Source organism: Stegostoma tigrinum, chromosome 26 (genome assembly GCF_030684315.1).
Source record: "Stegostoma tigrinum isolate sSteTig4 chromosome 26, sSteTig4.hap1, whole genome shotgun sequence".
Lineage (NCBI taxonomy): Eukaryota > Metazoa > Chordata > Chondrichthyes > Orectolobiformes > Stegostomatidae > Stegostoma > Stegostoma tigrinum.
Window position 1 is genome coordinate 21,025,387 of NC_081379.1, and position 18,241 is coordinate 21,043,627.

At 38.7% G+C, this 18,241-nt stretch overlaps 1 protein-coding gene across 7 annotated transcripts in view; it reads left to right on the top strand.

Moving 5' to 3' along the window:
- zgc:193801 (uncharacterized protein LOC564476 homolog) overlaps window positions 1-4,312 on the top strand; it is a 51,729-nt gene extending 47,417 nt beyond the window's left edge. For all 7 annotated transcript variants that reach the window (XM_048556066.2, XM_048556062.2, XM_048556065.2 and 4 more), the window contains one exon: window positions 1,789-4,312. In XM_048556066.2, the coding sequence (XP_048412023.1) occupies window positions 1,789-2,385 (597 nt within the window). In that variant the 3' untranslated portion in view covers window positions 2,386-4,312. The remainder of the gene's footprint in view (window positions 1-1,788) is intronic.
- The last annotated feature ends 13,929 nt before the right edge of the window (window positions 4,313-18,241 follow it).

An 18,241-nucleotide genomic window follows, 5' to 3' on the forward strand; every position in this document is an offset into this window, starting at 1 on the left:
ACAGTGTATGAGTTATCTATTCACAGAATGCTGCAGTCAGTTCTAATTTTGACAATTGTGGATTCAACAGCTCATTTTTCTCATCTGTATTCTTTAATATCGCATGTGATAGTAATTGTTCTTGACAATTTTAAAAGAATTTCTAACACTATCTTATTTTAAACAAAGATCTTAAACCTTTATTCAGAATTCTGTTTAGGTCATTTCTGCTGCTGTTTATATCCTTCCCCTAATAGTTATGAATCCTGAATTTTCTGCTGTCTTGCATTTAATTTTAACCTTTTCCAATCTGGTTACTCGGCTTACAGTTGCACCTCCATTCCTCTCGAAATAGCTTCTCCAGCTTCAAATGTATAATTGTCCAGTTTCTTCAAAATGCACTTATGGATTAATCAATAAGAGTTGAAGATGTTTTTTCAAAGGTTTTCAAAGTTTGACAGATGAGAAATTTTATTGTCACCTACAGGAGTACAGTGAACAGTATATAATGTCACTACATATGGAACCATCTTGCATACCTTGGTACTTGGGTCCAAAATATGGTTAGGTCCAAAGTAGTAAGAGAAACGAGAGATAATAAGTTTAACCATTATTTTGTAAAATAATAGAAAAACGAAGAAATATCTAACAGTTTACATTAAAGTTTTTCATAGTTTAAACTAAGAAAACTAAGTAAAAAGTTAAAAGTTCAACAGACTTTGAGTCCTCTGCTTATCTCAGTCTGCTGCCTGTTCTCAATGCTGCTGCCGCAAATACCATCACTGCTGCTGAAACTGCCAGTCTCCCCTCATGCCTCGGGAACATGCCCAGGCAAGATCCACTCGCTGACACACTGCTATAAACCACCTAGAGAGCAGGCTGGAACTTACCACGCCATCAAGAGTCTAAGCAGTACCCGCCATGAGCCACTAGCAGACCAGTCTGAGACCTGCCAAGAGATGAAAAGGGAAAGAAAAGTACATGAAAAGGAAACGTAAGGAGTGGAAGTGCTCCAGTTGGAGCATCCTACTCTGCCACCATCTTGACCAGGATAACTAGAAGTTGAATTTAACTTTGTTGTATAATTGGATTGATTAGATCAAACATTGACACAAGAAAATAGCCAACAATCTGTAGTGCAAATTAGTCCAGGGACAAAGTGAATTACCTAATTTTGTCACTATCTCAATCCCTGAGTGAGTTGTCTCATTGGTCATTTTTAAGATGTTAATATATTCCTCTTCTCCTCTGCCTGCCCTTTTCTCCATGTTCTGAAGACACAAGTTATTTGCCAACCAGCAAGAAGTTTGCTTATTGGTCTTTGCAGTTCTTATTTTGAGTAATACTTGGGATGCGTGCCACAGAAATTTGACTCTCAGTCATGGTATAAGTCAGCCTTTTTTGGTCAAGCAGTTTTACCTCCTATTTTAAAATGCACAATACCAATCTAAGTTTGCAAGATAACATTAAATATGAAAAGTTGAATAATTTGTAGTAAACAGTTTTACAACCTAGTAAATCCCTCCTAGGTACCGTTTTGTGATATTTCATATTTCTTAACCTGGTAGCAAAGTGTACAGGTAAAAATTAGTTTTGAACAGGTGTGTATGGAAACGCTGAATGATATACAGCATCCCCATATCATCATAATTGTAAACTTTTTTGTGACAAAAGTCTAAATTCCGTTAAATACTTAAACTCATTTGTGCATTTATTATAACAAGAGAAGCTTACAGTTCTGCTCTATTACATTGATTTTGGACAGCAAAAGTAAGTTGTGGCTAGAATTAATTGTCATTTTATTCTTAGATTGAGCAGATGGAGATACAGCACAAGGAGCTGTTACAGATGCAGGTGGAGCTGCTTCGGAAGGAGTATAACAAGTTGAATCATCAAGCTGTTGGTGGCTCTGATTCTGTTCAGGATTCTAATTCTATTCAGGACTCTAATGATGATTGCACTGGTGGAACTGAGAGTACAACTGAACGGACATTCGTGGGCACCGCGACTTTGTCTCCCAAGAGTCATAGTGTAACACTGACCTTACCCACCACTATAGTGACATCGGCACATGAAATCATGAACTCTGAGCATGGAATCATGTCAACATCAGAAGATGTAATTGCCGCATCTGAAATGGACCTCAGTTCTGGAAATGTCATATCCTTCATTGAGCCTAATGATAATTCATCAAATGGATCTGCAGGTTTAACAACACTTGAAATTGTGGAGGTCCATCTGGACAGCGAGTCAACCATTTCAAACATTGAGTCGTCTTCCCCAACACATGTACATCTGTATCCTGTCACACAAATCACTGATAATGCTGAACTTTCCAATGGCAAACGGATTTCCGAAGAGGATCCTGAAGAAGGAAATCAATCAAAAATCCAGAGAACTGTTTGAAACTGGCTACTGCTAATACTATGTTATTGCGTAGTGTCTAAAAGTATTATTTTTATTCAATACTCCAGTGAATAATTTATTAATATTTAATTCAGAATTGTTCTTATCTTAGTATTTTTAAATTGATGTTAGAGAGAACTTACTTAACTTATGAACTTTGATCATTTCAGATTGCTTTGTGCCAAAGAGTACTGTACATCTTTCTAGTACAGTAGAGATAGTTAGGCAGTATAATAAGTCCTTATTTCTTGACCGTTCAAAAAAAACTTAACAGCAATGCAATAAACTACAATTATTGTTATAGTTCTTGACTGAAACAAATATTGGGACCTTAAAAATAAGCTGACTATGATTGATTTAAATAATGAAACATTCTGTAAACTGTTTGATTTCAAGGCCATCAACTGAATCTGTTTCTATTTTATGGAAGTTTTAGGAATTCATTAATAGTTATGATAAGAAATTGTAAATTTATATTTAATAACGTTAAATCTTTGGAAGGGCCACTGGCAATTTAATCATCAGGCAATGAAAGTCGACTATCAAGTAGACTTAACTATCTTGTGTGCATGATGGCATTTCCAGAGTCTTAATGACATCAGCATCAACAGACGAATTGTATTAAAGGAAATTGAATTCAGGACAACTACTGTCTCTTTATATAGCTGCAATAATGTCCTACATTGTTTATTTTCACTTTATTTTAGAGTGATTTTAATCTCCCCTTTTAAAGCATTTTGCCTTTCACACCCCTCAAAGTTACCAATCTAAATTACTCAGCAGGAATGTGATGGACCTGCTAGAATGATTAACAGCAAAACTCTACCACACTTCGTGCTTAACATTACATAAACGCTAGGTTTGTTTTTGGCAAGCAACATGTAAAACAGGGCAGGTAACCTTACTGGTAGTTTTCCTCCCAACCCCAGAGCTCAACCTCAATACGGAAAGTGAGCAGGCACCTAAATTGGCAACGCAACCACCATATATAAAGCAAGTACAAATCAATTGAGTTTGTCTTTTGCAGAGAGAAAATCACTTTGCTTTTCACATTCAGTCTAAACATATTGTAAGTTGAATGCTTACAAGGTGCCTCAGATGCCTTTTGGCGTTTGTGTAATCTCTGCAGACGTTAAACTGTTTTGAATTAAATGGCAAGTGACTTGTGCAGTTTCGGTTCTGTTTTTATTTAATTGAGGCTAAATTGCTAAGTTGAAATCATTCAATACGTCCAAGTTGGTGATGTTTGAATCCAAAATAATTAGTGTACATTAAATTATTTTAAATAAATTCCTTTTAAATAATTTCAAGCCTTAGATTGCTACAGATACTTATTTTATAGCCTCTTCAAATTGCATTTTACTCTTTCATGACGTGCGCATTGTTTCAGTTTTGTTCTGGTTCAGCCATGAAAAATATATTGTTTGGTTTCCTTCCATTGCCTTTAGTTTAATGGGTGAAAACATTTCCAATGGATTTAATGAAATGTTGAATTGATATTTTTAATTAAGTCACAATTTCATATCATAAAAGACATTAAAATATGTATTCTACAACAGCAGCCTTGTAAATAATTTTTTTGATTGAGCTAGTGATTGACAACTCTTGCACTGAGCAAAAACAAATGAATTCCTTTGTATTTTGTTCCAAAATCAAATGATCAGATGTATTCTTTAAATAAACCTGAAATGAAGCATGTATATTTTTGCATTGTTAAACAGCAGTAAGTCTAAAATTGAGTTAATTCATCTTTATTTAAATTTCTTCTTGTGAGCAGGTTAGGGATTAATATCAGATGGCACCTAGTATTTTCATTCTTCCAAGTTCATTTATTCTTCAGACTTGAGCAAACTATATTTTCAAACTTGAATTTCTAAATGAAGATGTTTTGTTATATTGTACTATACAAATGTAAGTTCTAGTGAACTAAATAACTGTACATTAGTAAATTGTACATTGAATATTTTCAGTTCTGTTTCTTGCACTTATTTTATCAGAATAAAACATCTGCAAAAGACTGGTTCAAAGTGCTGAAGGTATGAAATTGAGGGGCTGGAATAATGTACTTGATCCATACTGTATTGCATCTCAGATGTTAGTCTTCAGCAAATTTGAATTGCTCTGAATGATATCAAGAAACAGGAGTACATTTGGTGCAGCAGTGCTGAATCCTGAAGATCATGCTCCAGAAATAGTTGCAACTTCAGACATGCTGTTCCACAACAGCTGTGAAGCTGGCATCTGTCTGATCTCCAGGTTGCCCAGATATGTCCTATTGACAAAATAATGAACCAACCATCACTTTTTATCCTGCTCATTTCTTCAGTGATGTCAAGCAGCACATACTCAGCAATATCCTGGTATCTTTTTATTTAAGTCATACAGCCAGAAAACCGATCCTTTGATCTAACTCATCTATGTCGATCAAGTTTCCCAAATAATACCAGCCCCACTTTTCCTGTATTTGGTCCATATTCCTCTAACCCTTTCCTAGTCGTGTACCTGTCCAAATGTATCTTAAATGCAGTAATTTTACCCACATCTGCCGCTGTCTCTGGCAGTTTATTCTACACGTAAACCACCCTCTGTGGAAAAAGCTGTCCTTCAGGTCCCTTATAAATCTTTCTCCTTTCGCTTTAAAAAGTGCCCCTGAGTTTTGAACTCCCCCCATCTAAGAGAAAAGACGTTTGCTATTAACATTATCTATGCCCTCATGATTCTATAAACTTCGATAAGGTCACCCCCAACCTTCTGTGGTCCAGTGGAAAAACAAGTCCCAGCCCATCCTCAAAACTCAAACATTCCAGTCCCAGCAACAAGCTGGTAAATCTTTTTCAAGTCTTTTGCAATTTAATAATATACTTCCAATAGCAGGGTGACCAGAACTGTATATAGTTCCAGAAGTGGCCTAACCAATATCCTGTACAATCTCAACATCATGTCCAAATTCCGATACTGAATGGTCTCAGAAAGGAAGGCAAGCTTGTGAAATGTCTTTGTAACCAGCCTGACTTCCTGTGATGCAACCAAGAACTATGTATGTAAACCTTCAGGTCTCTCTGTTCTACAACACTACCCAGGGCCTTACCATTAATGATATAAGTCTTGCTCTTGTTTGCTTTACCAAAAATCAATACCTTGCATTTAAACAAATTAAACTTTTTCTGCGATTCAGCCCATTGACCCAATTGATCAAGAACTTGTAATCTTAGATAACCACCTTCAGAGTTGACTATGCTACCGATTTTGGAGTCATCTGCAAACTTACAAACTATGCCTCCTAAATTCTAACCCAAAGCACTTATATAAATGACAAAAAAAAAGTGGACCCAGCATTGATCCATGTGGAACATTGCTGGTCACAAGCCTCCAGTCTGAAAAACCTCTACCACCACTGTCTATCTCCTATTGTCAAGCTCGCTCTGAATCCCATGTGATTTAACTTTACTGTCTTCTGTTAGCCCTTGTAAAATCAAACCACTGGGGACCAGCAATTAAACACAAGGGGCTGGACTCTTAACTAATGTAAGTGAAGTTATTTGTAGTATTAGAAAAATAATTCTGATCCAGAACATTGTTTCAGAGATTCCTCAAAACATCATCTTTGATCCCATTATCTTCAGTTGTTTTGTTAATGAATCTCCCTTTCCATGTCATGGTTGGATCAAAATCCTAAACTTCCATATCTAACAGCACTGTGGGAGTACCTTCAACACATACATTGCAATAGTTGGGTAAGAGGGATCTCGAGGATAAATAAATATTGGTATATATTGTGGTTTTGCCAGCATTGCCCAGATCTCAGATTTGAACTTTAAATAAACAGTGATTTAGATTCAATTGAAGAATTCTGGTGGCTCAAGCCTGCCTGTACCACACCCCTATTCCCACCCCCATCCGCTGCCTCACGTTTTCATTCACAAATACCTGCAGACTGGGGCAGGATCTAAGTTGGCTAATTGTACCCCATTCAAACTCAAGCTGCAATGAGGAACCAGCTCACTGACTTGGATCCAGTCTCATGAAAGATGCAATATAAATGTTAGTCCATTTCTTTATGTGGAACGTCATATTGGATGTTCCAGAACACAGTCCCATGAGCTGTGCAATTGAAAAATGGTCAAGACACACAACAAAAACAAATCACTGTGGAGTTCAGCAGGTCTGGCAGCATATTTGGGGAGAAAGTAGAGTTAATGTTTTAAGACTGGTGCAGTTCAGCAGATGAACTGCAGTTCTGATTGGAGTCACGGGACTCAAAACACTAACTTTGCTGTCTCTTCCCCCCCCCCCCCCGCCCCCGCCAGTTTCTGTTTTAATTTCAGATCTCCAGCATTCACAGTTTTAGCCAACATATATAACATTTACATGCTCAGTTCTCAAAATACACTTACATGTATGGAGTTCCTTCAAAAAAATCTGCATCATGTTGCTACAGTTACAGTTATTAAAGCAATTATTGTTTAGTCTACAGCCATATATTGTAATGGCTTTTAGCAGATGCTGAACAAATTGTTTAAATTCTCTGAACCCCAGCAAATGCTGTAACAGCAAAAAAAGTGTGAAGCATTGCAACAAAAATCTGCATGCTTTCGGAAAAATGTTCAACTATTACAACATTTTCTCATTCATACCTCTGCTCTCACAGAGGGAAAAAAGGATATCGGACAATATGATGTTGAGAGAGGAGATATGCACCTCTTGGCAGTTTGTGCAGTAATCATGCAATTTCTATTGCATAATTGCTATTGGCCACTACAAAGTGGTTTTGTTAGAATTTTGGTAATATTTACATTGCAGTCAAAATACATCTTCCACTGCTTGGTCATAACATTGAGTATTGGATGTATATCTTTGGTGAGGCTACTCTTGGAATACTGCATACAATTCTAGTTGCCCTTCTGTAGGAAAGATGCTGTTGAACTGCAGAGGGTGCAGAACAGATGTTGCCAGGACAATAGGAATTGAGCTATATGGAAAGGCTGAATAGGCTGGGGCTAGTCATAGACTGAGGTGTGACCTTACAGAGGTTACTAAAATAATGAAGGGCGTGAATATGATGGGGAGTCCAAAACTAGAGGACATAAGTTTAAGGTGAGAGGGAAAACGTTTAAAAAGGACCTAAGGTGAATGTATGGAACAATCACAACATTTAAAAGACACCTGGATGAGTATGAATAGCAAGACTTGAGAGGGATAAGGGCCAAATGCTGGCAAATGGGACTAAGTCAGATTGGGATGTCTGTATGACTCTATGACAATATATTCTGAACAAATTTATGATTGTTGATACTGCACCTTTCCCATTTTGAAGCGTTAGTTCATTTTTCATGTCTGGAGTCTTAAATCATCCCAGCCAGTTTGGAATTACAGTTTCTCTGACTGCTACCTGAATAACTTAACAAGTCAGATCCTGGACTGAAATCTGGCCTGACCTCTAATAGCCCCTTCCTTGAATCTTCATAAACACCCTAGACTTTCTGAGTTTCAAAATATCCCTTTGGGTTTTAATCACACACTTCTGGTCTGGAACTTGCAAACCAAATGCCTTACTCTGAGGTAACCTATTTCTTAACAGCTCAAAACTATCTCTCTTCATCAGGGGAAACTTTTTTCTGCATCCAGCCTCAACCAGACCTTCAGTAAACTGTAATTAAAAGGGCTTTCCAAGTCATGGGTATTTCCTTCAAGTCAAAAAAAAATTCCAAATCTTCCAAATGAAGCCTCATGCACTGTTCTCTTTACATTATTCACTCATAAAAGCTCTCCCAATATAAACAAATTCTGATTAGCCTCCAAGAGTGAGCTTTTTTTAAAAAAAAAATCATGACGACAGAAGTATGGGCAAGTTAAACATCAAACCTCCCTCCTGGACATAAACTAAAACCCACATGCCACTAGCGTAGAGCATAGAACATTACAGCACAGGACAGGTCCTTCGGCCCTCGATGTTGTGCCGACCTGCCATAATGATATGAAGCCCATCTAACCTACACTATTCCATGTACGTCCATATGCTTATCCAATGACGACTTAAATGTACCTAAAGTTGGCAAATCTACTACCGTTGCAGGCAAAGCGTTCCATTCCCTTACTACTCTCTGAGTAAAGAAACTACCTCTGACATCTGTCCTATATCTTTCACCCCTCAATTTAAAGCTATGCCCCCTCGTGCTCGCCGTCACCATCCTAGGAAAAAGGCACTCCCTGTCCACCCTATCTAACCCTCTGATTATTTTATATGTTTCAATTAAGTCACCTCTCAACCTTCTTCTCTCTCATGAAAACAGCCTCAAGTCCCTCAGCCTTTCCTCGTAAGACCTTCCCTCCATACCAGGCAACGTCCTAGTAAATCTCCTCTGCACCCTTTCCAAAGCGTCCACATCCTTCTTATAATGCGGTGACCAGAACTGTACACAATACCCCAAGTGCGGCCGCACCAGAGTTTTGTACAGCTTCACCATAACCTCTTGTCTGCTTTAAATAAAAAAGGAAATTATATTTAAAAATATATGTCATTCATTTTTCACTATAATAGCCAAAATCCCAGTAACACAAATCAAAATATTTACATCAGCTCAGTTGGTAGAATTCTCCTCTGAAACAGGAACTCCAGAATATAAGCATAAAGATAATGACTCAGACTCTAGTGTGCAACTGAGGGAAAGCTGTTGAAGTTGTTGTCTCATATTAAATGTATTCCCCATCTATAAAAGGTTCACTGGCACAGTTGCAAATAAGGAGTTATATTTATCCCTCAATCAATTTTTGTCAAGGTTTTTCCCTTCTAATTTCTGCATACATATTAACTATTGCTGGGGGTTTATAGTTTAAAAATCCACACATCATTTTGTTTACCCACCCTTCGTGCTCAAGCTTGAATGTTGAGAATTGGCAGACAAGTTGATTGAATTGAGTCTATTTCTGTTCTCATTTGACCTCGTTGTATACACATTTGATACTTTTCAGCTCGAGATATTTGATTATAGCTAATGTAGAAACATAAAAGATAGGAGCAAGAGTAATTCACTCAACCCCTTGAACTTTCTACACTGTTCAATTTGATCATGGCTGATCATCAGTCTCAATACCTTAATCTTACCATTCCCCCATATCCCTTTAGCTCCAACAGCTAGAGCTACCTCCCTCTTGAAAACTATTTATTTTGGCTTCAACCACTTTCTGTTATAGTGAATTCTCATCACTCTCTGGACAAACAAATTTCTCATCTCAGTCCTAAAAGGTTTTCCTCTTACCTTTAAACTATGACCTGGTTCGGAACTCCTTGGAGACATTCTTTCTGCATCTGACCTGTCTAGTCCTGTTAGGATTTTATATGTTTCTAAGCAAGCCTCCCTCATTCTTCTAAACTCCAGTGAATACAGTCCTAACCTACTCAGTCTCTTTTCATATGTCAATGTTGCCATCCAAGGAATCAATGTGGTAAACTTTCACTGCACTCCCTCTATGGCAAGAACACCTTTCTTCACATAAGGATACCAAAATTGCACACACTATTCCAGGTGGGACCTCATCAATGTCCTGTAGAATTGCAACAAGGCATTCTTGTTCTCTTGCTTGAATTGTCTTCTTAGGAAAGCCAACCTCCCCTCTGCCCATAGCACATTTTGGCAATGTGCTTACTGCACACTTCAATACTGTTTGATAGGCTATTAGTTCATTCATCCAGCCTCCACTAACTTACTTATTTGGATTATGCTACTCGACCAACCAACTCACAAATACGACCGTGTGTCTGCCTGGGCTTCCTCTGGGTGCTCTGGTTTCATCCCACAGTCCAAAGATGTGCAGGTTAGGTGGATTAGCCATGGGAAACCAAGGGTTACAGGGATGGGGTGGGTCTGGGGCGTGGTGGTGGTGGGCCTGCTATTTGGAGGGTCAGTGTGGATTCCATTGAACAAATGGCCTGCTTCCACACTGTAGGGATCTTATGATTCTTTGTCAAAATTGATTGAATTTTTCAAGGAGGTAACCAGGTTTGTATGTGAGGGTAGTGCAGTTGATATGGTTTGAAGGGTTTCAGCAAGGCCTATAACAAGGTCCTATATGGGAGACTAATAAAGAAGGTAAAAGCTCATGAAATACAGGGTAACCCAGCAAAAATTGTTGGATCCAAAATTGGCTTAGTGGTAGGAGTAGTGGATGGCTGTTTGTGTAGCTGGAGGCCGGTATCCAGAAATGTACCACAAGAATCAGTGCTGGTTCTTTATTGTTTGTGATGTATATAAATGATATCGAAGAAATTGTGGTGGGGAGGGAGAATGATTAATGAATTTTCAGATGACATAAAGTTTGGCCAGGTCGTTGACAGTGAGGAAGAAGGTCCGCAATTATAGATGAATTGGTCAGATGCGTTGATCAATGGCAGATGGCATTTAACACTGATAAATATGAAGTGATGCACTCTGGAAGAAGTAAAAAGACAAGGGAGTTCTCAATGAATGGCATGACAATAGGAAGCTCAGAGGAACAGGGGGATCTTGGGGTACTTGACCACAGATCCCTGATGATGACAAGATAGGTTAATGAAGTAGTTAAGAAGGGCTACAGGACACTTCGCGTTAAGTCATTGCATAGATTATTAGAGCAGGGGTGTTATGTTGGTTAGTCCATAGCTAGAAAGCTGTGTGCAGTTCTGGTCACAGCATTATAGGAATGATACAATTGCATTTGAGAGGATGCAGAGGAGATTTGGCAGGATGTTGCCTTGGGTGGAATAGTTTAGTTTTGACTCTTGAAAATCTCAGAAGATGACCATCAATGCATCCATCATTTCTAGGACCATTTTCTTAACTACTTATTAATGTGGATTATCAAGCCTTGAAGACTTATCAACCTTCAATCCCATCAATTACTTCACCAATATTTCTCTACTAACATTGATGTGCGTCAGTTCCTCCCTCTTGTGTTCCCCATCATTTCTGGTATGTTATTCATGTCCTCCCTTGTGATGATAGAAGCGAGATATGAATTTAGTTTATCAAACATTTATTTGTTCCCTGTTATAATATCCCCCATTTTGACTTTATGGAACCTACACTATTTTACACAAATCTTTTTCTCTTTACATTTCGAGACTTCTACAATCAGTTTATGTGTTCCCCATAAGTTTACTGTCATTTTCTGTTTTCTCCTTCTTAATCAATCCTTTGGCCCTCCTTTGCTGATTTCTAAACAGTTCCCAATCCTCAGGTCAATTGTTTTCTCTTGCAAATTTGTATGCTTCTCTTTGACGTCTAAAGCAATATCTAACTTTCCCTTGTAACCTATAGTTTGGCCACTGTTCTCATCGCACTCTTACTCCAGATAGGAATATAACATTTTTGCAGTTTCCCCCAATCACCCTTCCAGTGTTTGTCATTGCCTATTCACTGTCATTCTTCTCAACAGCATTTCTCAATCCATCACAGCCAACTCCCCTATTAAGACTCAGGACCCTAACCTCATAATAAATTACCTCATAGTTCATTTGTGTAATGAACTGCCAGAAGATGTGGTGGATGCAGGTACAGTTACAACACCTAAAGGGCATTTGGATAGGTACATGAATAGGAAAGGTTTGGAAGGATATGGGCCAAATGCAGGCAAGTTGGATTAGTTTAGTTTAAGAAACTTAGTCAATATGGACTAGTTAGACCAAAGGGTCTGTTTCCATGCTGTACGACTCTATGACTCTTAACATCAAAAAAAAAAGATTATTTGATCATTTTGACATGATCTGGCTGTGCACAGATTAGCTGCTGTTTCTAATCAACCTGTTCAAAAATGCTATCACCCATCTCCAGAGCAGATGGGACTCAAAGCCAGGTTTCCTGGTCCAGAAGCGGTTGCAGTTTTATTTTTGTGAATATCCAGAAATGCACTTACACAGAACCGATTGCTTTTTTTTTGCCATGGACAAATTACATTTGGTTTCATTTTCAACTATCATCCTCCATCAATAAGTCACACTGGTTTTCCAATTGATTGGAAAATTGGTGCTGAGCCAGTTAGGGAAATTCAATTACACCAAAGGTGAGGGGTGCTAAATCAAAATGGGTTTAGAAGGGGAGATAAAGCACTCTACGTGCTGCAGTGCCCACCTCTCGATAAACACGTTGAGAGCATTGATTAACATTGCATGTTCCTCTTCCAAGGATGCCAGGGCACAGACAATACCACGGAAAAGGGACAGACAGTCAGAAACTATGACCCCCAATTAGTTGCTGCTTCTTTTTATATAAATAGCTGCTGTTTCCTAATTACAACAGTGGCTATACCTGAAAAGAAATCACTTGACTGGTTGTGAATTGGAATTTCCTATGGTAGTGAAAACCATTACATTAATGCAAGTCTCGGCTTTAAAATATGCCTCTCTTGAAAGCTTTTGTTCTATGAAAGGCCATCTACTGACTTACGTCCAGAGTCATTCATAGCTTGAAAGTGTGGAGTGGTATATATTTGAAATGAGAATTCATAAAAGATGGGCAGCCTTTTTGACCAAATATATGTAGAATAAAGAATTTTCTGCAAGATTTCTTATTCTATCTCAACAAATTTCTACTAGTTTTTCCAATTGACATTTATCCCATTCAAATAATTTGTTCAGCAATATTTTGTTTTCCCACGGATACAGAAAAATAGCATGTAAAATTAGACCCCAGCAAAGGTCCTGCTGAGGATGTGTATACTAGAAGCAAGTTTGCAATTTGAAGCGGTTTGCCTTGGTTGATTAGTTGGAAAAATAATGGTGGATACATTTGCCAACCAGCTGAACTATTGTGCTGATTTAACATTCAATTACAATAAAGGCTTATTGCCAGCATACATACTGCGCTGTAGTGACAGGAAGGTTTCCAGTAATGATCTCATCATAATCTTCTTCAAGGGCTATTTCCTGGACCTTGAGCCTTTAAAGCTACTGAAATCAACTGGATTCATTAATTTACCAGAGATAGCAAAATCAGTTGACAATGTTGTGATTCTGCTAAGAATCTGCCAAATGAAAATACATAGTTCAAGCCAGTTTTATTTTGTGGGCCGTGTACACTGTTATGGAAGTGACTGGACTAAACCAACCAAACATAGGCAGCCAGATGCTGTCCTAGGCAAAGGGATCAATCATAACGAGCATTGTAAGTGTGACAAGACATCAGATATACTCGATTGTTAAACAGTTGTGCGGGGTAGCTTCCGCCTCTAACTGCCTCCAATATGTATAACACATACCCTGGCACGATAAGAGTGCTGCAAGTGGATGTACTTTCATATTCAGCACTCTGTCTTGCCAAGAGTTTGAATAAATGGAGCTTTTTATAGGTATTGTAACGCTATATTGGAACAGGGCAGTTGAAATTTTTGCTAAATTCAATGATTTCTAGCTCTGTGAGAACTACAGTGAGGATGGGGAGGTGTGGCAGGGGGATGGGGGGGGATGGAAGATTAGAGAGATTGGGTTGAGATCACAAGGGCAGCTTGCGACCATGCCCTAAATGACATAATTAAACTTCAGGATTTCCACGCTCATCTGTGCCACGCCAGATTTCTAATGTTGCTGTTAGTTTGAGGGGTAATGACTGCAAACTCTGACAATTTGCCTTCAGCAAACTCTTAGTCCATGGACTTTTTATGTGAATTTCTTAATTTCCAAAACGGGGTTAGAGTTCTAAAACTGAAAATATTTTATAGAAATATTATTAGGCGGTCCTTTTAATTTTGTCATGAGAATATAATATATCCTAATTCAAATAATTAATTAATTGCTTAAAGAATTCTGAGTGCAGCTGATCCTAACTCCATGCAAATTAACTGGAAGAACAGAATTAAAGGTGATCTTGCTTACCTTGGCATCTCACACTTAATACTTAATATCAGCTCAAACTTGTAAACGCCACAGTTACGTCAATAAGGTCATTTGTGATTTAATGTTGCAGGACAAATCAGTTCAGAATTGCAAAACTTCAGGAGCAATATTTGATAACATCATTATGCTGAATTTTAGTGTGCAAACATCACAAAATGCACCTCGGGCTTAGCAAATTACAATGAAGATTACTTAGTGCGAATGAACAGTGCGGTAGAACAAAGGATGCAGAGGATGAAAAACATGGGCAAAAATTATCATCCAGACAAAGTATGTGAAAAATGCAAGATAACAAAGTGTGAAGCTGGATGAACACAGCAGGCCAAGCAGCATCTCAGGAGCACAAAAGCTGATGTTTCGGGCCTAGAAACGTCAGCTTTTGTGCTCCTGAGATGCTGCTTGGCCTGCTGTATTCATCCAGCTTCACACTTTGTTATCTTGGATTCTCCAGCATCTGCAGTTCCCATTATCTCTGAAAAATGCAGGGTCTACTTTCCTGCCTTTCGTGCTGTATGACTCCCTCCTCTGGCAGATCATAATACTGCAGTTAAGAGCTTCTGTGCAGTAGATAGTAGCATAAGACATCAGTGTTTAGAACATATGTTTTAATCCCTTTGCAGAGCAGTTGGTATATATCACGCTGATGATCATTCCCATGCAACTTTATTTTATCTTAAATCACGTTAAAAATAAATCAATATTGTCCAAAATACCATAAAATCAAAAGAAGCCTTCCGTCATTAAAATTGACCTCCTTCCAGTCACCACTGAAAATATCAGAATCTGAATGCGAAAAGATCTGGCCCTGACAAAATTAAAACAGCTTGTGTTAATGGGGTATACAAGAGTGACATCGCAACCAGAACTGAAACTTCCTGGACCTGGCAAGACAGGATCACCGTTGTGGATGACATTTTATTATGGGGAGTAAGAGTGAATGTCCCAAGCAAAGGTCACCGGGGTTATTCAGGGGTGCCCAAAATGAAGATGTCGGTGAAAAGTTATGACTGGAGGCCAGGATTCGATGCAGACATTGACAGGTTGGTAGGGCAGTGCCCAAACTGCCAACAAGGACAAAAGTTACCACCAGCAGCACCCCCACATTTGTGGGAATGGCTGGGTAAACCCTGGTCTCGGTTACTCATTGACTATGCAGGCCCTTTCATGGGCTCAACATTCCTTGTCATTGAGGACACCCATTCAGAGTGGTTGGACGTGCACAGGGTTCATTTGTTGAACACGGAGACGACGTTAGAAAAGCTGCGAGCATCTTTTTTTCAGATATTACCTGTAGTTTAAGCAACGTACTTAATTATGACGTGACTTATAGAATGTATTGGGAGTGACATGCATGAGTTACTCAGTCTAATTTCTGTGGTATAAAGCTGGTACTTTGCAGTTTGCTAACAAATGTTCTGTGTTTGGATTTATTGAGCAAAACACAAATAAGCTTGGAATTTCACATGGGTGATAAATGAGGAATAAGTAAACTTAAATGCCAGTCCTGCATGAAAATTAACTGCTTCCTATGAGCTACTTGTAAAATTCTAAGAAATTATGCACTATATATTAGGGTGGCAATGCAGTCTTTGAAATGTGAATAAAGATTGACAATTTTGAAAGTGGTTGGTTATAAACCCAAAAGTCTCATGGCTGAGAAAAGTGATGAGGAGGCATTGAATATTGCTAAAATTCAAATGTTCTGATTTTTATATTTTAAACTTCTCACCTTTTGTTTTCAGATCCTTTCATGGCTTTGCTTTTGTCTATCAATGTAATCTCCATCAGCCTCACAAACCTCCAAGATACCTGCATTCATTTAATTCATGCCTGCTTTTAATCACTCTACCATTGTGCATGTGTCTTCAGTTGCTGAGATCCTCAGCTCTGGAATTCCTCCTTGAATCTCTCTATTTCACTTTTCTCCTCTTGAAAATTCATAAAACCTACATCTTTGCCCAAGCTTTTGGCCTGAATCCCTCCTTAAATGACTTGCTGTCATATTTTGTTTTACAACATTCTTACGAAGTAGTTTGGGATGTATTATTATATTGACAGTGCTAAATAAATATAAATATTGTCGTTGAGTACAAATCTACAAACCTTCCTCAGGAATAATGATATTTGAATCTGTACACAAACAGGTATAAGTAACTAATGTAGAAAGATTTCCTCTGTATTTTGAAGTGGTGTTCTTTATAAATGGGCTTATGACTTCTTTTGTGCAGGTTCAACAGGTTGATGTGATGCAGGTAGTATGTGAGTGAAGCAGTTAGCATGCTTTCCACTTTTGTCTTGGTTTGCTTCGCATTTTCAGTCTACACCAATGTAGCGGCCTCTTGGCTGCTAAAACACAGATAGATTGCTAACTTCGCTAAACAACAAGAGATGCTGGGTACATTTGCCAAGTAAAGCTCTCAAATCACAAAACACAATACGAACGCAGCAGCCAGGGGCCAGTGACATTAGCATAATATAAAAGGCAACAGATTTCTTGGACAGACATACACCCAACAATTTATCCAATAGACAAAGAAGGGCCCAGACAGAAAGACACTGGGTCCTGCTAAACAAAGAAACAACTGTAGCAAGCCATCCAAATAATTGACAATGTTTCAAACTATTAAGTGTGTCTCTGTGTTTGGCCGGAACTATAGAAAGTTTCAGATAATTATCCAAATAGGCAGACCCAGAGACAGAGCCAGAGAGACAGTGACTGTGTAAATCTTCAAGAGGCTCGGGAAATATTGTAAGCTTAAGGGGCCAAGTAGGATTAGCAATGGTATGTTTAGTATTAAAGGTTATTGTAACTTGATTCCCAATAAAGTTTGGACTGTTTGCATTGGTGCCAGCTTAGGTTCAGAGTGATTTGACTGTTCGATATTGTGGGACACCTGGGCAAATTCATTCATAACATTCTGGTTGGAGTTGTTTTAAGGAGGAGCTAGACAACATTTTGGCATTCCTGTCAAGGGGCTCCAATCTGAAATGACCATCAGGTCCTCCAAAGTCGAACCCATCAGCCTGGTATCCTCAGAACTCAGCTTGAGCTGTTATTAAGAGGGTAAATACCCCACATGAAAGCTGGGATTCAGGTGAGTAACTAAGGATAGAGGCAGCCAACCAGAAATTAGCCCACTAACCAGGTGTTCTGCAGACAGAATGAGCAAAGTATGAGCTGAAAAGGGTAACAGAGTATAGAGGGACTCTGAGGAAGTCAGCCTAGAGGGGGACAGGCATCTGCCCCTTGTAGAAAGCATAGAGACATTTTGGACTCCTTGAACAAACCAAGGGGGCTTTTATTTTAACCCCTGGTTGCCTCTGTCCTAGAAATGTTTGATGGGGGTCACTGTGAGGGGAGCTTTATTTATTTTCAGTTCTATTGAGTAGAAGAAATTTTCCTCTGAATTCTAAACCCTTGTTGTCCCTGCCTGCGTGTGTTCAGTGGGAATGGACCTGAGGGGATTTGATTTTTAGTTTACTTTCAGTTCAAATGAGCAGAGGAAGATTTACTCAGTACATCGACCCCTTGTTGTGCCTGCCCCAAGAGTGTTTGGAGCGGTCAGAGTCGAGGGAAAGTCATTCTTTATTTTAACTTCAGTTCAAGGGAGGTTGAGAGACTTTTGAGCTTCAAAGAGTCAAGAAAACGTTACTTTTCTGTTTAAAAGGAAGAGAGGAATTGGCAGCTGTTGACACTCCTACATACTCCACTATTCCTATCGAAATGACTGCTAGGTGTTCTACAGAGTGCCTGGAACAAGGAACCAGAGATTGGGTCAGGTACCTGAAGTATAAGAAGTTGGGGACAGAGTCAGGGACGTGTAGTTCACCAGGATCCAGAGAATTGGTCAGTGACTCCCGATATAGACTTAATACACAGGTGTGGGAAACTCTACTGTCAGGCCATGAGAAGGGGTTAAAGACCTATCTCTGGGTAATGTTAGAAAGGGTCACTGTTTGCTGGTTCGACATATCTCAAACTTCAAGAGGTGC